Source organism: Phodopus roborovskii, unplaced genomic scaffold, assembly GCF_943737965.1.
Source record: "Phodopus roborovskii unplaced genomic scaffold, PHOROB, whole genome shotgun sequence".
Lineage (NCBI taxonomy): Eukaryota > Metazoa > Chordata > Mammalia > Rodentia > Cricetidae > Phodopus > Phodopus roborovskii.
Window position 1 is genome coordinate 16,235,335 of NW_026126558.1, and position 26,420 is coordinate 16,261,754.

The following is a 26,420-nucleotide window of genomic DNA, read 5'->3' on the forward strand; positions in this document are numbered from 1 at the left end:
CTCTGCTATGAGATGAGAAAAGAAGACTTTCTGGAAATGTCCCCACAGTTAGGAGTGCAACCTGGAGATGGTTTAGAGTCCAGCTTCCCAGTGTCCCTACAGGCAACTCAGCCTCTAGAAGCTTCGTGTGACTATGGCACATGTGCACACACACACATAAACACATGTTCACCATGACTTCTAGGACATGATCATACCTCTCACTAGCTTTCTATATGCACTTCAGATTCTAATGAATTTCTCCACTGTGTGGTCCCTGGAACAGAGGCTCTGGCTGCTTCTCGGCTGTCACCACTCACAGACACAGGGATGGGGTAATCTAAACAATCTAATTGCCATCCATAAAACCTGGAGCGTTAATTATAAACTCATCTTCAGTTCTACTTGCTCCCACCCCATCAGCTATTGGTATGGATGTTCCAAGACTATTACATTCTGATTATTACACTTCGGGTCAGCCTGGCTACTCCATTTTGATTAAACTAAGAGTTCTATTTGTGTTTGCTTCGCTGTGCCTCTGCTGAGACCCGCCACATGGAATGGCCTCCAGACAAAGACCTGTTGGCTGACCTCCTTGGCTTAAGTGTTCTCCTTGTTTTTATAGCACCCCGTGTAACACTCTTGCTCAGTAATTAAAATAATGCATTGAAATGCTGTGCCTGTGTTTCTCATCCCTGCTGAAGTACTCAGCCCCACACTGTGGTTTAAAGGGCCATGGCAGAAAGGGAGGAGTGGATGTAGGAACCCTGAAAGAGGGTTTGCTCTAATTTGTTGCTGTGCAAATAGGTGAATGAAGGTTGCAGAGATGGGAAAATGTCTCTGACTAGAATTCATCTAAAAAGGATGATTCATTTGACATAGACACGAGGGGAGGAGAGGGACAAGAAGCAAGGATGACTTCCGATTTCTACCTTAAAACCAGGTTTATCCATTGTTACTACATGAATATTTTTAAATGTTTTGAATATTGAACTAATATTTTATGAATAGTTTGAGCTTTTTAAAAGACATTTCTCTGTATCACAGATGCTGAGCATAACCAAAAGGCGCAAGGAGGCTGGAAAGTGGCTCAGCAGGTAAGAGCATTTACTGTGCAAGCAAGTGGAACAGAGTTCAAATCCTAAGTACCCTTCAGCACTGTGGGAGCAGAGACAGGGGGATAATTGGGCTAACTGACCACCAACTAAGCTCCAGGTTCAGCAAGAGAACCTGTTACAAAGTAATAAGACAGAGAATTGACAAAGCAGGACATTCCATGTCCTTCTCTGGCCACTGCAACCAAAGTAACAAACCTGTACATACAGGTGTATGCATACACCACACTAAAACAACAACAACAACACAGAGGGGGGGGGGAGAGGAGAGATACTCAAAAGATAGGATAGTTCAGGTTTTTGCATAAGGCAGTTTGAGAACACCACACTGAGGATTTGTATATGACCATTAAAAAGTAAAAGAGGTGTGTCTGTGCATCTATTCTATCTACTATATGTTAGAAACTCCTAGGCTTCTTGCCTAGTAAATGTTGACAAATTTAAAACATAATGGATTGTTTTGTGGCCTGGGAATATATATTTCAAAGAGCTTGGGAAAATTTAAATGGTAGATTGGATTCAATTAAATCAAATAAAATTGCTATTTTAATCCTAGGAATTAAATTTTTACTATAAATCAGTTCATAATATGCACATCTGGAGAGATAATTCCTTTTAAACTTTTTAGATATGGAACAAATAAATTAAGCATATTATAGTAATTGAATAAAAACAAGCCACTTTGGTTCAGGGAATATCTCAAATATTTCATGTTGCAGGGGATTTATATTGGTAGCTTCAGACTTCTAACAGAATTTAACATAGTTTATAGTTTTGAAGGAAAATGTGGATCAAATAATGTTTTACAAATGCTAAAGTCTAAATAGCCAAGAAAAGCTAAGCAAGCGATGTCCTTAGTTTCATGTGTGGGGATAGGCAGGTGGCAGGTGGCTGGGCAAGAGGGGCGGGGAATCTGGGGATTGAGCAAATGACACCACCACAGAGCTAAATTCCAGTCCTAGTAACATTAAGTAAAATGGCTTTCAGGAAACCAGTTGCTGTTTCCTTGTCCACACATAAATTTATAATACTTAAAATGCTATGGTCTTTTTGGGTTTTTGTCGTTTGTTTTTATACAATCTCCTCCATACTTTTCATAAGTCTTCCAAGTTCACTTATAAATTAGTAAAGTTTCTTTCTTCATAACTTTGTTGAGAGGGAAAAAATAACCCTCCCAGGTTTATCTTCAGAGCTGAATATGTCCAGGGGCAAGTTTTAAAAATGTAACAGTTGCCATTGGAGAGCCACAGGAAGCCTCAAATGTTTCCTGCCACTGAGTTTTAAATCTCACAAGAGTATAGAAGGATGCAGACCACACTGGAGGACTAAAGCTCTCTGGAGGGGCAATTATCTTGGCTTTTCTCAATGCTTAGGGTTTCAGGTATGGTCAATAATTCAGAAGCACCCACTGATGGCTGCTAAATCCCCAGGTGTAGCCAAAGAAACAGATTAAAATGATGTGCAGTTTCCAAAAAGGCCAGTTAAGACCATCCTGGCAAACCACTGCTTTCCCCTTCATGACTCTTTTGCCGGGGAACCATGTCCATGCAACTTTATGTACCAGGTTTCTAGAACACACTTCAAACATGGAACACACTTGCATCATCTGTTTAAATGAACCAAATCCAATTCAAGATCTTGTTCTAAATTCAAGTTGAGGGGCTGGAACAATGACTCGATGGTTAAGAGCCAAGATTGCTCTTGATAAGGATTTCAGTTGAGTCTCCAGCACCCACACAGGATGACCTTCAACCTCCTGTGCCTCCAGCCTCAGGTGAACCTGACACCTCCAGCCTCAAGCACATATTTGCATAGACATACATGCAGACACATAACCAAAAATAATAAGAATAAATCTGTAAATGTCAGGTTGGCATTTGTTTTCCCCCATTTTATCGGTAATTTTGGGTGGTAAATCCTTAAATACTAAATATGCCTGACATGAAGCAATATGCTTGGCCAGAAGCAACTGACAACCCAACTATAGGAATTCAGCATTATGTGTTAAGGGGATATCTTGTCTTTAATAACTAAGGTAAATGGAATAGAGATCAGTAAGAAACAAGAAAATATCATAGTGCCCAAAGATGGAACAGAATTCCCTAGAAAATTTCCAATTCTGGATAATTCCTTATTTTTGCCAAGAGAAAAAAAAATGTTGCTAAAAAATGCAATGAGAGATTCCAGAAAGAATTTATTCTAAGACATACTAATGTCTTCTCAAAGCACAGCACTTAACCAGGGACACATTAGCTTGAAACAATTAACTATGCTCCTTTGTTTCCTGTATTTCTTTGTTTGAGAAGAGTTCAGCAAGTAAAAGGGACCTGAGTTTGACTCCCTAGCAACTATATAAAAGCTAGGTATAGACATATCTGTCTGAAACTCCATGTTTGGGGTCAGGGTTTGGGTAGAAACCAGGAGATCCTTAGAGTTCATGAGCCAATCAGTCAGCCTAGCCAAAAGGTTCAGTGAGTGGCCCTTTCTCAGGGAGCAAAGGCAAAAAGTGACAGAGTCAGACACTGCACACCTTCAGGGCTCAGCATGACTTTGAACAGGTACAAATACACATATACACATGTGAATATGATTGATTGATTGATTGATTGATTGATTGATTGATTGATTGATGGATTGATAGAAGTTTGAAAAATATGAGGAAAAGGAAAATCCCATACTGGGAAAAGCAGCTAAATAAAAAAGCAAACTACAAAATTTGAAAGGCATAAGCACATTTACAATAAAAACAAAAGCTAATGTCACTACACGGAATCTGCACTTCTACCTCTCACAGGAATCTCTCATTGCCATAAGTTCTACAAAATTCAATGTAATGTCACACCCTTCAGTGTGTATAACACTTACCATAGTAAAAAGGTCATTTGACATTCTGGGTAAAATGTTGTGTTTATGTGCTGGCAAGACAGTTGGATGAGATAATGCCCCTAAGTTCCATTCCCAGGACTCACATGATGGAAGGAGAAAACCAGCTGCTAAAAGTTGTCCTCTGGCCTCAACACATGCACCATAGCAAATAGACTCTCACATGTGCATGTGCGTACACACACACACACACACACACACACACACACACACACACACCATATCACATCACATAAATATAAATCTTTTAAAAATATTGACCTTAGCTTTTTTACATGCAGGAGTCTTTAATGCTCAGACAACTGATGGCATTTTTTTCTTCATTTTTAACTATGCCATTCCTATAGCCCATCCTTCTGAATCATTTGAGGTGCATACAAATGCCCAGGGCTTATATGGCTCTTACTATGATGGACAGTCACATGCTCTATGATCCCTTAATCTCTTCCAGCTTTTTTATTCATCCTTCAAGAACGGGCTAGCTGTGCCCCACACCACCTGCACCTGATGCCCTGTCCATGACCAACCCAAAGGTTTTGTATTTCTCTCTCACCCTCTCTCTGATCACACTGTGCTGTGCTTTTCTACAGACCCAGGAAATTAAAAAGCTGAACACAGAGCTCAGGATGAGCTGGTTAAGATTCAGCCAAACAGCCAACCAAGCGTACTGTCTGCAATCACAATGGCACCCTGGAAGCACCCCAAACAATGGCCTGCGTTTTTTTAAAGGAAAACAAAACTGTAAGTATAAAATATGATCCACAAAGCACCATGTACGTGAGAGTCAAAATTCTATGTGGGATTGTGATCAACTTACCCATGCTGAAGACATATGTAATAATGGACACCACGCTGTGGAGCCTTTATAAGTACTTGTTGAGTGAATAAATGAATAGCATAAGCAGAATAGGATGGAACCCCCAAGGAGCCTCAGAAATGACAAGAAGGAGGAACACTTTAATAAGCTGAGTGAACAATAGTCCAACCCTGGGAAGAGTGAATTGTATGAAACCAAACACATCTAGAGGATGCAAAAAATATATATTTCACTAAGCATTTGGTATAACATAGTTAGTATTTCTTTCAATCTTAGCAATACTTCTCTGAATCTTCAGTGCCAACTGGAAAAAAAAATAACCAGAGTTCCAAAGTGTGCAATTACAGGGTTCATTTAACATGGAACATATTCAACAGGAGTAATTCCTAAGGATAATTTTCACACCATCCAGAGTCAGGTGAAAAATATAAAAACTTCACCTAAATCAACTCTAGCGATGTTACCAGTTAGCTTCTAATTTTTAAAAGGAATTAGAAGGAATGCACAGGTCACACATGACATATGAATGCTATTCACAACATGTATGTTGCATTTCAATAAGTACCAATGTCTGTATATTATCATAGTTGCCTTAAGATATCTTCTCCTTTTTTTTTTTTTTTTTTGAGTTCCTGAATATCAGAGATTGAGATAGGTTTCTGATTTCAAGCTATTACCTTGACTGATACATAGTTTAGAACAACAACTGATACATAGTTTAGAGGTGTGTGAATGGGTAGACAGACAGATGGATGGACAGATGAATGGATGGATGGATAAATGGATGGATGGTCCCCTTATCTGTCCCAGAGCCCCTCTCCAAAACTTCTCAAACAGCACTTGTTTCTGTACATCACAACAGGAACTCACTGAAAAATAAGAATAGACCCAAAGTTGCAGCCAGATAGATAATAACCTACTATCTTTGGCTCCTTATTTTTGTGAAAGCCACTCCTCTAAAAATGCTACACTTGGTTCTGGCCATCAGCAGTATCCTTTAATGAAAGAAGGAAGGGAGGAAGGAAGGAAAGGAGGGAGGGAGGGGGAGGAAGGAGGGAAGGAGAGAGGGAGGGGGAAGGAAGGAAGGAAGAAGGGAGGGAGGGAGGGAAGGAGGGAAGGAGGAAGAAAAGGAGGGTGGTAGAATCCTGCCTATAATATGCATAACATAACCCTCAGAAGGCTGGGGCTGTGAGCCTAGAAGACCACTTAAGCACTGAAACTTAAATCAACCTGGGTGATGGAGTATGAAACCTCATCTCAAAAAGTATCTACCACTGAAGAATTAGTCATATGCCAAAATACCTCACCTGATATTTGACCTAGCATAAAAAGTGCATGATTAAATATTTATTTTTAACACATTAGCTGCAAACAAATAGTTATAAAACTATGAAAGAATGCTTCACAAAGAAATGCCTCCAGTAGAGGGTTGAGTCCACTTAAAATTTTATTTGATGTTTCTAATAAATTAATTAATTTTTACAATGAATTGATTCATTCCCTGTAGAATCACTTCTCCTTAAGGTTTTATTATTTTTTTTGAAATGTCACAGTACATAAGTGAAAATTAAAATAAAAACAAGCTAAAAAATCATGTCAAAGGAATGGAGGGATAATCTCCTTGTTCCATCTGATAAAGCACATATTTTAAGCTGTAGTGTGTTGCTGGTGTAGTAAGAAAGAAATATTCACTGCCTGAGGCACAACTATACAGAGAGCCAGGCTAGATGCACAGAGGTCAATGATCAAAGAAAATGTGAGGCACTGAATGCCTAGGAAATCTGTATATTCATTTTCTTTGTTAAAAAGGGGGGGGGGCTTGGAACTGATAAGAAACACCAGCCAAAAGCCCCATTAGACACTACACAAACAGACCTGATTTCCAGTAGTCTATCTTAAATGGTGTCCACACAAAACCATAGAAGTGAAGCTCTTCCTTCTTCATGCTGTTGTACATTAAATGTGCACAGATTTCCCTAACTAATAGGGAAGCAGAAAGCACTCATCATCATTCCACTGAAACACTGAATGTTTTTCTTTAATAAATAAATAAATAAATAAATAAATAAATAAATAAATAAAATGAGAAGAAATACATGCTTCCCCTGAAGAAAGAAAGCTCTAGCTGGGCTGTGGTGGTACACTAGTTTAATCCCAATACACAGGAGACAGAGATAGGTGGATCTTTGTGAGTTTGAAGCCAGCCTGGTCTACAAAGTGAGTTCCAGAATAGCCAGGGTTACACTGAGAAACTCTGTCGAAAGAAAGAAAGAAAGAAAGGAAGAAAGAAAGAAAGAAAGAAAGAAAGAAAGGAGGGAGGGAGGGAGGGGAAGAGGGGAGGAGGGAAGGAGGGGAGGAGGGAAGGAGGGAGGGAGAGAAAAGAGACAGAGAGAGAGAGAACTCTAAACTGCAAGAGGAACTCAACATCAGTCCCAAGGAGGAACAATGCTACATTTAGGGATTCTTCACCAAAATATGATTCATGCCACCTAAAGTAGACACTCTACAGAGAGTGACAGCAGGGAACCTGAATCTGGAGAAGCCCACCTGAGGCCACAGGCAGGAATTCTGAGGAGGACACATGTAGGGAAGTTTGGTGACACTGCTCAGGGCTGGGGAGATGCCTGTGCATGTAACTGACAAGACCAATTGATGAATGAGGTGGTTTCCTGTAGGGTGACAGATGTGCTTCTGAGATCTGCCAAATGTGACAATCTCTCCCCACCACCACTGATTCATGCTGGAACAGACCATCTTAAAGAACACATACACACACACACACACACACACACACACACACACACACACATACACACACACTACAAAAAATATCTCTACAGGTTATAAATTCCTGAGCAGAAAGGGGAAGGGTGGGAGGAATTATCTGTGGCTTTAAATTTCTTCTTCCAAGGGTGGAGGAAGCCCTGATTTTCACAAGACAGAGTGAGAAGATGACATTGAATAGTTTGTGACACTGACATTTATTTGTAAATGGCTTAACATCTTGCAATCTTAGAGAATTTACAGGGTTTCTAAGGGAGCTGTGAACTACTAGAAGATGACACTGATAGACTGAGAGCATTCAAAGATCGGTCAATGAACAACCAACTGGCTCAAATAGTCTTCAGGGTGTGCATGGGCAACTGATGAGTTACTATGCACCGCCCTTCTTTAAGCCATAATGGAAATTCACCCAAGAGGACACACAGAGGAGGAGATACTGGGCAGGAACAGATGCTGTGTTTACATGGAGTGAAATAATATATGGTGAACAGCTGTCCTGGCTCCCACTACTCAGAAGACATTTGACAAATTTAAGTTTTAAATTGATTTTTAAAAAAAATACAAAGATCCATAACTTGTAAAGCTGCAGAAAATAAGAGACTTCAGACAGCCCTAAATGAAACATCTATGGCACACCTCCTCTTCTTGAGGATCATTAAGGAGGGACAGAAAGATTATATGGTCAATGACGAGGAAAGGGTGTTTTCCTGAGACAGCAGGGAACTTGTACGTATGAACTCACAGATACTGTGATAGCACTTACAAAACATGTGCAAGCTCAAGCAGGACAAAACCCCAGCATGAAGGCAGGGAGGCGATACAAAGGCCCACCTCTAGATGAGCTATTAGCAATTGATAGTTGCCGGGAAAGGTAAAGTCTTTTTTCTTTAAGAGTGGAACCCTCAAGTAGGCCCACTGTGTTCCAGTTGATGGTCATACAACCAAGAGTATATGGGAAGCACAAATTGGACCTTATGAGTTTAGGAAAAAAAAAGGACTCAAAGTTGGATTTTTAGGAAAGGGGGTGGTAGGTCTGGGAGGAATTGGAAGAGGAAATGAATATGACCAAAATACAGTGTACAAAATTATCAAATAACTAATAAAATACAAATGAAAACTGAAAGCTTTCAAGATGGTGGCTTTATTGGTTTGTCTGTAGATAGATATGGAGAAATCATGTGGAGAAAGAGAAAGTTGTACTGTGTGATTCAGGGAACAGGACCTGAGAAAACAGATTGTGCAATTCACTTTGGTGGTGGTGGGGTGCTACACACAAAACACCAGAGCAAATCACACCAGCACTGGAGCTCAGGAGCATAATGAGAGGAAAGTAATTGAAGGGGGATAAAAATAATACTTGAGGTAACAGCTAAGGGAATAATGGTGGTAAATACAGAGGTGGTTTTTAGCAAAGGGTAATAAATTAGCATCCTCTGAATATTCGAAACTGTTGGAAGGAAGGTTAGAAGTACAATAATGTGCTCAAGGGAAATGACTTCCTTAAAAGATATGGGACTCTTGTGAATTTATAGAAAGGCATTTTTTGAATCATTAATGTACACACTTGTTATGGGTATCGAGAGCTCCTGGGTAGAGGCAGCTAGGGAGCACAGGGTGATGACAAAAAGAAAGAGACAGGACAGTAGTGAACCTATAACAACCAGTGCTCAATAGATGGGCACTAGTAGTGATTTCAGCAATGCCACTGAAGAGGGATCCACCCAAATGGAGGGTGACTTCGTTCATTTTTCAATGTGTCAAAGAAGCCTCAATGGGTAAAAGGAATATGTGCTGTTGAACATGAGGAATCTCTCTTCAGATCAAGAGAAGTCACTTCATGTAGGCAGTTACAAGATTCAAAACTCTGCCATGGACTAAAAAATATATCCCCGAAATGTGTATGTGGAACCCAAATTGCCAAAGTGCCAGTATTCAGACAGGGGAAACTGGAGGGGTAATTATAGTTAAATGATGTCCTAGGGAGTATTGTCCCGATAACAAGAAAAAGACAAAGTCTCTCTCTCTCTCTCTCTCTCTCTCTCTCTCTCTCTCTCTCTCTCTCTCTCTCTCTCTCCCCTCCCTCCATCCCTCTCCCTCTCTCTTTCTCTCTCTCACACACACAACATACAACATTCATATATGTATGCTCACACTCACATAAAAAATTCATGCACACTACCATGTTCCTGAATACTCAGAAATAAGGCAGTCATCGCAAGACAGAAAGAAAAGACTCACCATAAACCAACCCTGACCTCACCCTTGATCCTGGACTTCAGGTGTGAGGTGTATGGGAAACATTAATTCCTATTACTTTAGGCACACAAGCTGTTATATTTTGTCATGGCAGTGCTAGAAGAGGCACAGTACAGCCATAAGAAGTGTGCCTCTGCCCAGCAGGGAGGAGAGACACTGATGGAAGAAAGAAACCAAGCCAGCAGAGCATCAGTCAGGCACTGCGCAGCTGCAGAAAGGAGCTGGCTTTGCTTTGTACCTGGGAGAGTTTTAACATTGTGTATGCTGTTCTAGGAGGTGTTGACGAGAAATATAGAGGGAATGTATGGATCTTGATTAACAGGAAGCAACACAGTGTGAAGAATTTTTTTTGAAAATGATAAAATTTTATTATTGCCAACCTGTAGCCTACTGATTCTCTCTACCAGTGAGAAAGTTTACTGTTAAAATATAAGTGGCAGGATGTTTGAAAAGAAACATGGGGATCATCTTTATCACACTACAGAAAGGACAAATACCATGTTCTCACCCACATGTGCAAACTAAAATGTTGATCCTGTTAAAGTAGAGAATATATTAGTGGTTACCAGAGCCTGGGAGGACAGGGAAACTGTGATGAGTGGATATATCTGATAGAGGAATAATTTTGTTCAATAGGACATGCTAAGTCTTGAATGTGACATGTCCTCCACCCTCACCTCCTCCAGCTCATGTATCTGAACATTCGGTACTCACTGTAATACTGTTTGGGGAGGCTGTGGAAGCAATAGTACTGTGGACTAGCCAGCAGAAGTAATTTACCTTTGAAGGCATAGCCCACTTCCAGTTCAAGTCTAGCTCTGTGCTTTCTATCCACAAAGACACGTGAGGCTCTACTAATTGCTTCTTTTGCCATTAACTCAGCTATGCTGTCCCTGCTATGAGAGCATGGGCCAGAATAAATCCTTCCCACCCCAAAGTTGCTCTTGTCATGCATTTTGTTAATTCAGCAAGAAAATAACAACTAAAAATCCCCAGAATATAATTATAATTGGTAGCACCTAATTGACTATTTCAAAATAGCTAGTAGGGAAGATTTTTAATACTTTTAATACAAAATGGTACATATTTCAGATGATTTCCCATTTGGGCTCATGGTATGCATGCATTGTATGCATGCATCCAAATGTCATGCTGCAACTCCAGAATCACATTAGCTATTATGCATCAATTTAAAATCAAAATACATATTTTAAGATTTATTTGTTTGTGTGTGTGTGTGTGCACCTATAGTAGTATGTGTGTGTGTGTGTGTGTGTTTATGTGTGTGTGTATGCCTGTATGTTTGTGTATGTGTACATGTAGGTGTGTGTGTGTGCCTATATGCTTAGGGGAAGGTATGTATATTTTAGTGTGGGTGCCTTAGGAGGCCAGTAGAATGCACCGCTTTTTCTAGAGTCACGGGTAGTTGCCATCCACCCAACTTGGGTTCTGGGAATCAAATTCTGGAAGAGCAACAGATGCTCTTCACTGCTGAGTCATCTCTGCAGCTCCTAAAATACATAATCAAAACAGGAACAATATGCAATGCCTAAATGGAGACCCTGAGAAAGAGCACAGGTGTGCTGTAACACTCAGAAGAGGTGAATTGCAATGCTCATGGGGAAGATGATGTATTCATTCCCAGGGGATGGGGGTGAAGTCAGTGGATTTGTAACCACATGTCAGCTCTGTAACCTTCCAGGTCTCAGTTTACTAGTTTGTAAAGGGGTCATCACCTGAGACACAGGGCTGTGTGAGAAGGAAAGGAAAAGAGGAGTCCATACTCCACTACCTTAGCGTCTACAGATCCTAACACAAAAGGAGTATCTGTCATTGTTAATAACAGCAGATGTCAACACTCATGGTGAGCTGTGAGCTATACAATTCTGGCAATAAAAATCACAAATGTGTACCATAAGAAGGAAGAAATGTGAGAGGAGTTTGAAATGATGTGGTAGGGTTTTACAAGAAAATCATTATTTTAAAAACGAGCATGTATGCAATTAAGAGAGGAAATTAAAAGTTAAGAACCCATCAATGCTGGCAAAACCTGCTCCAGGCAACAAGAAACATCATGTGTTTATGCAAATAAGATCAGGGAAGTTGCTGGTTCCTGCTGGAGAAAGTCAGTGAGGAGAGGGAAAAGGAGAGAAGGGGTTGGAGGCCTTTGGTTTCTGAATTGTTGATGTTGTTTGTTTATTCCTCCACTCTCTGTATATGAGGAAAGTTTTCAAACAAGAAACCATAAAATAGAACAGGATATGTTGTCTTGTGACTCAGGAGAAACTGAGACAAAAAGACTGCTGTAAATTGTAGGCTACTCTGGGCTGCATAGTAAACCAGGTCAGCCAGAATTAAACTGAGAGACCCTGTATCAAAAATAAATAAATAAGCAAGTAAACAAATTAAAGAAATATAAAAATAATTAAAGAACAAGGAAAATAAATTTTCGTAAAGAGGAATTGAAATTCTAACGTAGATAAAGATGCTGAAATTATCTCCCTGAAAAGCAGATCCCTTGTGTATGACTTCCAACTTACAGACTGTCTCCAGGGCTTGTTACCAAGTGGACAGACCCAGGATGGCCCCAATGGAGGCAGTAGTTATTCAGCAGTCAGTTTATGCTCAGAAAGAGAGAGAGAGAGAGAGAGAGAGAGAGAGAGAGAGAGAGAGAGAGAGAATTGTTGATCTGTCCTCTGAGAGTCTTAATCAAAATTATTTGAGCCAGTAATCTATCAAACTACAGTTGTTTTGCTTTTTAGAAAATATAAAGAAGGAAGATACCTAATATTACTGACAGCAAGAAATGTGCTCAATCTAACCCCCCCCAAAAAAAAATTGGATAGAGGAAAGCAGAATAACAAAAATTTAAAGGGTTAGCTAAAAGGGAGGAGGGGTCCACCAATATAAATGGATTTCTTAATTATTTAAATAACAGATGTCCTTCTGGTTTATCTGTGACACTGATATTTCAACCAGAAAATAGAGTACAAGCTGTGCATGGGCTTTCTCCCACATTCCTAAGAACTCTCTCCAGTCCTGGCACTATACTAGAAAGTGTGTTTACAAACATTACTAAATTAATAACTTCACTTTTCAGAGAGTTTACAGTTTTCTAAGTGAGCCTTTCTTCAATACCAGCTTTCCTTCTTGGACCAGGCAGGCACTCAAATGAGAGGGGATTTTCTGCCAGGGACTGATGACAGTTGAGGCAGTTTGCTCAGGTAAGATCCCACAGAGGAAGAGAGTGGAACTGGCTTTAAAAAGATTTCCAGGGCTAAGGAGATCACTCGGTGGTTAAGTCTTGGCACATAAGCCTAGGGCTGAAGTTCATGTAGCCAGAAACCCATGTAAATGCCAGGTGGGCACAGCAGCCTGCCTTTAATTCCAGCCTCAGAAGGTGGAGACAAGGATCTGCAGGGCACCCTGGCTATCAAGATTAGCCATACCAAAGATCTCTTGATTTAGAGACCCTGCCCTCCACAGGCAAAGCGCACCTACACACATGTAAAATATGCAGCTACACACAGGTAACACACACACACACACATACACACACACACACAAGTACAGGAAAGAAGTTTTCCAGAATTCACTAAGATGGCTGGTAAAGGCACTTCCTGTGCAAGCCTGCCTACCTGAGATGATATTCCCAGAACTCACTTAAAATTAGGAGGAGAGAACAAACCCCACAAAATTATCCTCTGACCTCCAAACCCATGCTGTAGCACGTGTGTCCCCTCCCCGGTAATAAAAAGTCAAATCACATTTAAAAAATGTTGCAGAAGCATTAGGAGGGGGATATTGGAGGATTTTGAGAATGAAGATCAGTAAACACAGGTGAGGGGGAAGACAGGAGGCTCCTGTATGTACAGCACACCGGCTCCCATGCAGCACACTATGCTGGTGAGTTCCATCTAAACGCTGAAACAACCTCACTGTGCAGTGTAAGATGACATAAAGCAAGACTTGGTCCTCTCCAAAACTGAATGCTTTAGCATTGACTAAATATGGGGACATGTCTTGCTTGCCAGGCTTACCTAAAAAGACAGTAATATGTAATATTATAAAATATTGCCTAATAAGGGACGGATGTAATGGCGATCCTGGAGGTGGGGTTGAGGAAGGGAGAGGGGACAGCTGCCACACCAGCCAGATCAGCCAAGTCATTCCTGGCAATCACTGTACATGACAGATGCCACAGCCAGACTGCCCTTATATCCAGGAAAATGATGCAAGGGGAACATGATCACGGGAGGCTCGATTTTGCTAACTCAGGGGAACAGAGGACTTCCTGGCATCATCTCTGGAGAATGTTCTGGTGATTAATGACACTACACACATTGTCTTCTCACTAATCTGGTTTGTTACAATTATACACATCTATCTAAGAAAAAGCCATCCCACAGGCAAGCCCATAACAAGGCCTTCTCCCAAAAATGAATATGGTCATTTCACAAGGAGAACCAGTTTAAAAAAAAAATCATCATCTCAGTTTTACATGTTAAGCAGAGCACATTATTATGGATGTAATTTTACTTTTGGTACCTTAACACCCTATACCCCATTTTTATGAGCCCACTTCTTTCCCCTCTCTTCAATAGATGCTATATTTGATTAGGAAATAGTTCGTGCTTTCTTATTTCATTTTGTAATAAAGGATGCTGTGAGTTTAGAAAACTAAGTTTTATCTTCAGTGTTTGTTCTTTGATTTCCTTAAATCTTTTTCTGAATTTTTGAGGTTGTTGTTAGAGGTGTGGTTTTGTCTGTCTATTAGTTTGTTTGTTTGTTTGTTTTGGTGGTAGTGGCTCAATGAAAGATTATACACCTCATGACACTCCAGACATAGCAATCATGACATTTTAAACATACATCAAGTTTTCTAACAGGGTGGTAAGGTAGTCTATACGCCAAAGCACAACAGCTCAGACAAGCCTGGAACCATGAACGCTGTGCCACAAAGGCACCTAATTGAGCAGCTTTATAACCTTGCGCAGAATTCCCTTGCCGCCAATTTAGACAGAATTGCTTTTATTTTAGCAATGTTCTTTTAATTAAGCCCTAAACATCTAAAACATGGCAAATGTAAATATGTATTATAAATCCTTAACTATGAGGATCAGTGAACATCCATGCAGCTTTCTGCCTTGGAGATAAACTCTTTTTGTTTAAAATCAGCCCAAATTGAGAGATAAAACTGAACGTTGTGACACATGCTAAACTTTGTTTGTAATGCCCTGCTCTGGGCACCAGCATCCCTCCACTGCACTGTCTTTGAGAGCTAAATTATGCTTCAATTTGCCTAGTGGCAATTGAATTCTAAAGCCAGAATCTCTCCTGCCATTTTTTCCACCCTGTATGTCACATTGACAAAAACTAGAATTTAGGGGCTGATGGAAAGTTCAGTCAAATATAAGGATGATCACACCACATCCTACAAAATAATGGAAATTTAATTATAAAAGACAAACAGAGTTGTCTATGTTTAGGCTAACTTTAAACAGCATCTTCAAAGACATTTTGTTAATGTTTTATTATGGTTTATTGTCTTTTGGCTTATTACTATAATACTTTTATTTCTTCTCCTAGAATTTCACACATGTATACAAAGTGCAACTCTAACTACCCACTTCCAACTCATCCCAGACTCCCACCACCACCCCACCCCAACTTTATATTCTCTCTCCCCCTTTTGTCCTTTGAACTAGAAATTAAACATCCCAAGCTGACCTTGAACTTTGAATTCACTATAGCCAAGGCTGATCTCAAACTTGCGATCCTCCTGCCTCAGCCCCCTAGCACACTGCCATAGCCAGCTTATTCTGTTAAATTTTAAGCCTACACTCTGCTTCTCGTTTGGCTGTTGGGGTTGTTCTGGTTTACTTTCTGTGATACAACACTCTGACTAAAAACAGCTTCAGGGAGGAAAGGGTTCATTTGGCTCACACTTCCAGATCGTAGTCCATCACCTTGGGTGAGTCAGGGCAGGAACTCAAACAAGAACTGGCAGGCATAACCACAGAGGAGCACTGTTTGCTGCTTCATCACCCCATGACCACCTACCCATAGAAGGGTGCCAGTCACAGTGGTCTGGGCCCTCCTCTACCAATCAACATCATGACAATCCCTCATAGAAATGCTCACAGAACAGCCTGGCAGTCACAATTACTCAATGAAAACTCTTTCCAGGAGATTCTAGGCTGAGTCAAGTTGATACAGAAGCTAACCAGGATAGTGGTGATGTGTTTCTTTTCATTACAACAAGGAAGCTGTACATGTTCATGTGGTAGCAGATGATATTTTTAATACATAAGCATGTTGGACAGTGTTCACATCTGGGTAAAATATCTAAATCCACACACTTTCACAACCATATTAGAGGTGATGGTGGTAGGGACATTGAGTGAAACATGACTTTTTTCTGTGTCTTAACACCACTTAATTCAAAATGTACCCCCTATGGTTATGTCCCTGATCCTTAATCCTTAATGCCTTCTTAAATGCCTTCCATAACACACACACACATATACACACACACAAAATATTAATTCAGCAACTCAAATCCCTTGAAGACTATTTCAAATTAATGCCTGCTTTTCCTTTGTCGCCTGATGAGCAACAGATTTTAAATGACAATTTTTTTTTTGGTTGTTGTTTGTTTGTTTTGTTTTTCAAGACAGGCTTTATCTGTAACCTTGGAACCTTTCCTGGAACTCACTCTGTAGACAAGACTGGCCTTGAACTCACAGAGATCTGCCTGTCTCGGCCTCCCACGTGGTGGGATTAAAGGTGTGCACCACCACTGCCAGGCTTAAATTACAAGTCTTAAGGACAATATGCATATATGTGTATTTATACATGACTATATACATATATGTGTGTGTGCATTCATCAATATGTGGCATTTTTAATTTTTTATTTAAATAATATTTTTTCATTTATTTTACATATCAAGCAATTTCCCCTCCCTCCTCTCCTCCTGTCCCCTCCCCTTCATCTACTCCCCTCCCCATCCATCCTTCTTTCATCTCCATTCAGAAAGGGACAGGCCTCCCATGGGCTTACACAAAGCATAGCACATCAAATTGAAGCAGAACCATACGTGTCCTCTTACTTTAAGGTGGGTCTGGTAATCCAGCATGGGGAACAGCCTACCAAAATCCAGCTAAGTGCCAGGAAGAGGTCCTTCTCTCACTATTAAAAGCCTCACTAAGAGACGAAGCTACATGATTGTCACACACATGCAGAAGGCCTAGGTTGGTCTTATTCAGGCTCTCTGACTGTTGGTCTAGCATCCAGGAGCTCCCATGAGCCGTGGTCAGATGACTCTGTGGGCTCCCCCATCATGTCCCCTGGCTGATAAAATCCTTCCTCCCTTTCTTCTACAAAACTCTTGGAGTTCAGAGCAGTGCTTGTCTCTGCTCCCATCAGTTACTGGATACAGCATCACCAATGGCAATTAGGGAGGTAACCAATCTGCTTATGGCCAGGTCAGGCACCCTCTCCATCATTACTAGGAGTCTTAGTTGGAGTTATCCTTGTGGGTTCCTGGGGGCTTCCTTGACACAAGGTTTCTCCCTAACCCCCAAAATGGCACCCCCTATCAAGACATCTCTTTTGTTATTCTCCCCCTCCATCCTGCCTCCAACCTGTCTCCCACACCCAGCCCTCCCAACCCACTCCCTCTAGTTCCCATCTCTCCATCCCTCAACCCCTGCCCAAGTTCCCACAGGAGATCTTTTCTACTTCCCCTTCCCAGGAAATTTGTGCATCCTCTTTGGGTTCTCCTTGTTATCTAGCCTCCATGGCGCTGTGTGCTGTAGAATGGTTATCCTATACTTTACTCCTACTCAATATTTTAAAGAAAAGCTATTAGCCTAAAATTTTAACTTCCCCAAATTCTCCAAGACTCCTTCTATTGGTCCAGGGGGTATTGGTTTATACTAACAGGAAGATGGGAGGAGCCAAGAAACTTGAATGTCTGCTCAATTCACCCAGGGACCTACTATCCCCTGGCTCAGCACCAGTCCTTAAAAGTTAATCAGTATAGTTGTTATTCAGAGGACATTCAAAATCAGTCTCTGTAGGCTACAACTGCTAAGTAAAGTAATAAAACAACAGCTCATCCAGCAATTACACAACAGATGTACTTTAGGAAGACAAGTGAATTTATATATTTACATTACTTCTGAACTAATATGACCCCATTTTTAAGCACCATAATTGCCAGTGGGTGTGGTCATGGAAACAAATATGTGTTTTGTGATTTAGAAGCACATAATGTCTTATTCCAGACAACTGTTAATGAGGGGAACTTAATTTTTTTAAAAAATAGTAATTAGAGCTATAGATATGATACATATTATACCATATTTTCTTTTATGATTTAAAACCCTTCTAGATAAATTCCATCACCATTAAATAATTATGCATTAAAAATTTTTATAGTTACTAATTTTGAACTACTTAAAATGTCAAATGTTTGCAGGCTTCACTCACTTTTCCAATTATTACATTGGAATGACTCATTAACTGTAACATAAACAGGCTCATTTTTACATCCTGTTATGAGATTTCCCCAATTTTATTGTCAAAGTACTGCTTTTCCATGAACCATGACAAAAATTTCCATTGGAAAGGAGCAAAAAACCTGGCACGTGCTCTCCTCCCAATCACCACAGGAAGCTAGGAAGGCAATGAAGAATGCACTTGACGTGCATACATGCCATCATTTCAGAGCCAAAAGCACCTTTCCTATATAGCGAAAGCAGATTTGGGACTTTATCAACACCAGATCCATGGGACAACTTGCTGGCATATTGGAGAACCTGAACTACAGATTAAAAACAAAAACAACAACAACAAAAAAAAAAACAGCTGTGAAAGTCACAGAGTTATAAACATACATGTGCAAGGACAGAAACATTTGATTGAAATCCATACTCTGACTACAGCCTTGAAGCTCAATGAAGACATTTAAATGCTGAAATCTGATATCAAATTTGCCTCCCACCTCCTCCAAATGAATATAATCCAATGACACCCAGTCTACCTGACAGCATTTTCATTTATAAAGGCACTGTAAGAGATGGAGAGGTGGCTCAGGAATTAAGAGCCCTTGCTGCTCTTGCAGAGGACATGGGTGAGTTCAGTTCCCAACACCCACATGGCAGCTCATAGTTGCTTCTAACTCCAGTTTCAAAGGATCTAGCATACTCTTCTAGTCTTTGAGGGCTCCTGCACACATGTGGTGTATGGAAACTCACACACACACACACACACACACACACACACACACACTCACATGCAGACTTGAAATTTTTAGAAATGCCATCCATGATCTATCATAACTTAGAATTACAAATAAATGATTACTTCTGAAAACATCTTAAATTTTCTTTTAAGAGCCCAAAGGTGTTGACTGGCCATATTCATTTCAAGAGTAACTTGTTAGTGACTGCATTTCCTTTAAAGAAACACTTCAGGTGATAACCACAGGCTGTCACAAAAGTTTTTCTTTGTTTTTTTCATAATTGTGTAGTTAGTGTAAGGCATTTTTTCTCTTCTTATATGTCTGTGGTGGAGGTGGAAAGTTTTAGAAGTGGAACTCTAGGGTCTGAAGCATGCTAGCCAAGCATTCTATCACTAAAATGCATCACCAGCTCTTAGATTTTATCAAACAAGATCTCACTATGTAATTGGGTCTGTACTGGAACTCACAATCCTCCTACCTTGTCATCCTGTGCACTGGATTTACAGATGTGCCATCACATCCCACTGAGATTTTTTTTCTTCTTTAAGATGAGCAAAATCCAACAAACTGCAGCATATGATGCTACAATTCACGGTGTGTTTTAGAGCTCTGCATGTTAAAGAGTATTTCTAAAGGTTTCTACCCACTAACACAATCATCTGTGTAGTCAGGGTTCACACTACCAACAGCAAAACACACTTTACCTCAAGAACCTCGTGAATTCACAAAGCACCTCTTATCTGAAACACATGTTCTCTGGGGATTAATCCTTCATCATCCTAATTAACAAGAATTCTAGATACACATCAAACAAGTCAGTGATGCCAAAATGTTCAAATCAATAAAAATAGAAAATAATAAGCTACAAGCAATGTGGGAAATCAAATCAAAGTATGCAAACCTTTATTATTTCACCAAAAATAATAAGCTACCAATATGAATTCTTGGGAATTGTATGGCAGTCAGTGTTGTCTTATCTTCCTAGTGTTTGCATTCTATAAACTTTCAGTCTGTATAGAAGAGGAAAAAAATGTATTTTTGAAAGGATACTATTTAGTGTCCTGGTGGTTTGTGTCTGTAATCTTAGCTCTTAGAGGCAGGAGGATCCAGAGTTCAAAATCAGCATGAACTACCTGAGAACCCTTCTCAAACAAACAAACAACGTGAAGAGTGAAGGATTTCTTGGCTAATCTGGGGCTAACTGGCAATTTAAAGGTCAAATGATTCATTAGTTAACAACATTAAAGGTCCGGTATTGATTGATCTGAGATAAAAAGAGGTTTTCATTCTAAGCAGAAAAATGAGCATTTGTGAGGTCAGACTGGTGTTCTAACACAAAACCATGTTCAAAAATTTAGACTGTCAAGGTCACTATCCCTAAGCATCTATGCCCAATAGACAACTGTGAATCAGTTGCCTCACTTCTTACTAAGACCCATCCTAGGTTGCATCTTAAGACATTCTTGGACTGATGAGAAGTCCGAATCTTCATTTAAAACTGAATTATTAAAACATTATTAGGAGCCAAGTGTGATGGCTTGCAACTTTAATCTAGCACTCAGGAGGCAGAGACAGGTAGTTCTCTGTGAGTTCTAGGCCATCCTGATATACATGGTGACTTCTAGGTCATCCAGGTCTATTTAGTGACTCCCTGTCTCAAAAATACAAACAAACCAAACCAAACAAAAACATTTGGGCCAGGCTTAGTGGCTCATGCCTGTAATCTTAGAACTTGGGAGAAGAATCTACAGAGGCAGGAGTTGAAGGTCAGACCTAGCAAGGTCAAAGAAAAATCTGGCTACATGAGACCCTTCATCGAAAGAAAAAAAAATGAATATATTATAAAAAATAAACTTTTAACACATAGCCATTTTTAGACTACAATAAAAATATTTTAATAGTATACCCTATCACATTTTAACTTGTTCTTTAAATGCTGTAAATAGTGTAATATAAATAAAATTAACCTAATGGTCAGTTTCTGGATATCAAAGGTAAATACAATTCCAAATGGACAAGATATTTACATACAAATTAATTACATGGGCATGAGTAGGTGGAAAGCACTTGCTTAATTATTGGGAATTCTCAGTGGGTTGTGCTTAAATGAAAATCTATTTTTCAATTTGTTCTAGAAAGTTTGCCAATTTGAGCATTTTGGTAAGCTGCTGAGTTACTTTCAAAGCAAGAACACTCTTCAAACAAGACTGTTTCCCTCACATAATCAATTTGATTCCAAATCTTTTCTGATTCATATAGAGTAGAATATTTTATTCTCGTGAAAATGTGAAGTAACAGCAGAATTTTCATCCTAAATCTGAGGGGAAATGCTCACATACTCTATCAAGCACTGCATAGTAATGTAATTAGTTGAGATTAAAAATGCTCCCTTAGAAGCCAAAAGTGCTGCAAAACTTTCCTAACAAATGCAGGTATTGCACAGACTTGTAAATAAGATTTCTCAACAATAGTCATTTAGAAGACACAAATATAGGAAATAAGAAAGTGAAGGATTCTCCTGTTAAATTGCCAGTAGTGGGAGCAACTCCTTCATTATTTGCATGGTTAATGATGTAAGACCAGCTTTATCAATCAATATTAATATAAACTCATTTCACACTGTCATTTTTTTTCTCTTATTTTTCCTTTCAGATAAAGATGCAAACCCCACTACAAGTTGATAGGCCATACAAAGACAGGCATGAGGCCAGATTCAACCCCTTGGCTAAACGTTACAGCCCTCTTTCCAATGACCTTTCACAATTCCATTGATCTGTTTTCAAAGGAAAAAAAAAGTTCATTGACATAAGACTGACTCTAATTATCTATATGTGATAAGAATTCCAAAATTAATTTCAGAAGACAATAGCAACATTTACTACTTTAATTAAGCGTAGGTGCTGTATGGAAGTTATGTTCGTTCTCCACCTTTGCTTATAAGCTATGTTAACCCTGTGCTAAAGGATCAGAAATGGTCCAGAGTTGATGTAATAAGTGGAGAGAATGCCATATGTAAGGAAAAGTAAAAGATCCTAGGATAATGAGTCAGAAAACCCAGTGATCTTCACTTCCAACGGCCATCCATTCACTCACACACTCTGTCACGAATCACATTCATCAGTACTTTGTTATTGCATTCTAGATATTTCATTGTTTTATTCTAGAACACAATACTGAATGTTAATAAGTTGAGGATCTGTCCAATTGTGCCTGGGTTGTATCTGGTAAGAATGATCATCTATCTACTCAAACCAGTTACCTTTCTCTATTATTAATTTTTATCATATTCTTTGGTACTTCCTTCGGGGTAGATAATAGACATATATCCCCGATTTCAACTAAAGGAAACAAAGAACATGGACAGACGCTAACTTCTAATTAAGTCATTAGTGAGCTATTTGGTGGGTGTTAAATATTCTCAGAGCTCAGAGTGTGACTCAGTGTGTCTTTCATCACATTATCTGTCAGAAAGAAACCAAAGCAAAACCTGTCCCACACTTACTAGTTACATCCCATCCTTCTTGTCGTGCATTAACCCCCCTCCACAACTATCTTGATATTCAGAAATTGTGGCTTCTTACAAACAAGTGTAAAATAAATAAATAGCTTCTTGTTATAGTACATCTTTCTTAAAAGGAAGTGAATGACTCAGAGGAAACCAGGAGAACAAGCCCATGTGCCAGGATATCTGTCACTGTGTTTGCATTGCACGGAAAGGATGGCTCAGTGTAGTAGCAAACTTATCTTGACCTGAACAAAAAGTACAACATGAGGGCTGGTTCACATCTTGGAAATGCAGAATGGGACCTCAGAAGCAAAGAATGAGACCCACTCAATATATTTCTTCTTAAATTCACAGGTACTGATCAGAGTCACCAAGAGTGCTGCAGGCACATGGGTTAGTAATCTGTACTAACGTGTGTGTGTGTGTGTGTGTGTGTGTGTGTGTGTGTGTGTGTGTGTATGAGCACATGTCTCTGTGTGAGAGAGAAAGAGAGGGTAGTTGTATTTGCATGGAATATATCTAATGCAAATTTCCCAGTTGATTAATTATATCAATTAATATTCAAATTAGAGTTCAGCTAATCCCACATTTACAGAATCCCCTAGGCAAATGTTCTTATTGTTACCCAAAGGGTGACTCAGTGGATGACAGATTTTCTCCTTGTGAGTCAGGTGTAAATAAGGAGAAAGGTGTTTGCATCCACCCAAGAGACAGGCCTTTAATTTTCTTTTGCTTATGTTCAGTTCCCTCTGACTTTACTAGTGGGATTTAAGATTGATTCACATGTTATTAATATAAAATCTAGTTCAGAAGAGTTATTGGAGGCCTTATAAAAAGACTTTGAAATGTTTATGCTAGTTAGTTGCCTGTCCTTTAGCTCACTTTCACCCTTGTTCAGAAACACATAATACATATTCATTCTTCCAAAAATGACCTTTCTATCCTAACCCAGCAACAAGTGGACCCTGAGGTCTCCAAAATGTAAAAATTGAGGAATAATATTAAAATTAGAAAATGAAATATTTTGTATCTATACTGTCAAAATACTAATAGGAAATTACTAAAAGCCACCTTAATTATCTGAAGCCACTGAGTTATGAATTTTGACACTTGAAGAAAATCCAACTCTTAAACAGGTCTTCTAACCAGGAATTAGAATTTTAATACTTAAGCTTTCCTGATCATTTCAATTCTAGGCTCTCTGAGTTTATCCGATGACTTCACAGAAAACTCCAACCCCAGTGGGTATAGATCCAACACTGAAACTGCACCAGTAAGAGGTCCAGCCAGAGCCAAGCAGACAGGAACCCTAGTCTCTCCTCAAATCCAGAAGAGGTACTGGGGAGGAAAGCCCTTTAATACACATCTTCTGGTTATACTTTGCACCAGATTTCAAACAAGCAGGCAAACATCAAAAGCTCACAACCCAATTATTCATATTAATATACTGGAAACTGAAACACGGGTGATGCATTGGAAAGGCAAACTGGGTTGGTTAGGCCAGTGTCTAGCTCTGTCTGCCCTTCTCAAGGGAAAGAGCCTGTGATGTGCTTCACATCGCAACAGTGACCTCTAGTGCTCCCTCTTCACTGAACAAGTGAAGCTTAGGGAGGAACTGCACCTTTGCCACAGAATTGCACTTGCCTGAGTGGATGGTTCTGGTCTCTTGTGGTCCTTGTTTGTTTATTTGCTACAATGCTTGTCGAAGGCTGTCACCAAAGGACCCCCTAAGATTCTGACTGGGTGAAACCCTGCACATTTTATTGACTTATCCCCACACATCCAATTTAAAATCGGAAGGGAAACAGTGCAGCCCTGGAGTGAAGTTCTCTGCTTTGCAGAGTGGCAGATAAATTGTGACATTAAAGGAGTTCCTGCAAATGGAAGCACACATACCACCATGGCCATGCAGCGTGGATAGACTTGGGTTTGTGGCGATGAGTTCCCACTGCCCTTCCCTCACTAGGACTCTCCAGTAAAGTCAAAGGAGATTCTACAGCAAAGAGAGTGACCAGTTTCTTGTCTCCCAAGCCTAAACCTGGCAATACAGCAGTGGCACCCAATCCTGAACAGGCCTTGTAACACTTTCTTGTAATATAAAGCAGATAAGTCTCGTCATTAAAATCTGAGACAGAAAGAAAAAGTTGTGTTTGCTGAGCTGTTTCCCATGCATGGCAGATGGGAAAATACTTCCATTTAGAGAATTTAAAGCAAAATATAAACTTTCAAAACTTTTCCTATCTCCAATGGTAAGGTGATGAAAGAGTTGGCGATATATTTGGGGTGATGTTTAAATGAAGCAAAGAGACTGCAACAAATGTTCCTTGAATCAATGAACTTAGGACCAAGACATTCAATCACTAACACATGAAGTTGAAAATTCAGCCACTAGAGAACACTACTTAAGGGGGTGGAGGGATCACCTTCATATTTCCCTTTAAGCCAGATGTAAGGCTGGGTGCCCAACCAGGAGTGCTCTTCCCAGGGAGTACAGGGACCTTTAATGCTGAGCTGTGCTTCCTTCCACCAGTTCTGCCTGCCCGTGAAGTCTGCAGTATGTTTCAGTTATTAGCCTGCATCATTTTAGAGATGCAGCCAGCTACTGCTAAATCGCAAACTTCAGAAACCTCAGATAATGCAGCAGAAAGAATGTCAAGTCTGCTGGTTGTTTTCCTGCTAGCCAAATAATCCCAAGGAAATTCAATAACCTAAAGAGAGGTGCTGGGCTGGTCCCTGATTAAGATGCTAATTTAATGTTTTACTAGAAGTTGACTATTCTCAATGAATATTCAAGGAGAGTGAGAGTCTGCTAGTTAAAAAAAAATAGTCCAGTTAACATTTTACATATTCTGACCAGACCAATAGAAACCCAGTCCTATTGCACAATTCTCCTGTGGTACTTCGCTTAGCCCCCCACAGCGATTCCAGTTGAAAAGATTAATCATAAAAACAACAAAATCAAAGTTTTGTGCTTAGCTCCCCCCCCCGCAAGTTTTAAATCATTTGCTGTGACTTACACGAATTCCCGGCTTCCACTCTGTTCCAGTTGTGAGTAGACAACAGAAGTAACGTCTTGAGGACAGCTCCAGTGACAGATCCCATATTCATAATTTTTGAGCTCCCCGAAAGATCTCGAGTGGCTCTCAGGGCGCGCTGGAGACAGGTTCTCCTCGGTCCTTCACCCAGCACTGAGTCTTCAGTGTCTCCAGCTCTCTGGCTCTCTCTTTCCTCCCTCCCTCCTCTCACGCGCTACTGCTCCCCCCCCCCCCCTTCCCTGCTCCCCTCCTCCTCCTCTCTCTCTCCTCTCCTCTCTCTCTCTCTCTCTCTCTCTCTCTCTCTCTCTCTCTCTCTCTCTCTCTCTCTCTCTCTCTCTCAGTCTCTCTCTCTCTCCTCTCTCCCTCTCTCTCTCTTCTTGCTCCCCCCACCAAGCACTGGTTCCTCACTGAAAAGCAACCAGCATCTGTCCTAACAAGCTTACACACTACTGCCGCCGAGGCCACGCCCACTCATCGCAGCGGTCCTAGAAATTGGCCCCAGCATCCTACCTCTTCTGAAAAGCACAGCACCAGCTAGCAGTTTTCTGAGCTCTGCAGCCACTGCAGGTGATGGAAGCTGGACCTGGAGGCGCTGCCCGCTGCTCCTGGCCTCCTCGGGGCTTCCTCCCCTCCCCTCTATTCTCAATAAGCCTTAACCCATTTTGTGCCCTGCCAGCCTTGTGGGGTGGGGGAAGTGGCCAGGCAGAGAAGCCTTCTGATTTTCCGCAGGTCTTGTATTTGGCAGGGCCAACCAACATACTGAGCTATTTCCTGATTGCCTGGGAGTGTATCC

At 40.3% G+C, this 26,420-nt stretch overlaps 1 protein-coding gene across 1 annotated transcript in view; it reads right to left on the minus strand.

Moving 5' to 3' along the window:
- The window catches only part of Cntnap4 (contactin associated protein family member 4), a 274,098-nt gene extending 248,272 nt beyond the window's left edge, over positions 1-25,826 (minus strand). Inside the window, exon 1 of the mRNA XM_051201516.1 lies at positions 25,610-25,826. Within this exon, the coding sequence (XP_051057473.1) occupies positions 25,610-25,700 (91 nt within the window). The 5' untranslated portion in view covers positions 25,701-25,826. The remainder of the gene's footprint in view (positions 1-25,609) is intronic.
- Positions 25,827-26,420: the final 594 nt, after the last annotated feature.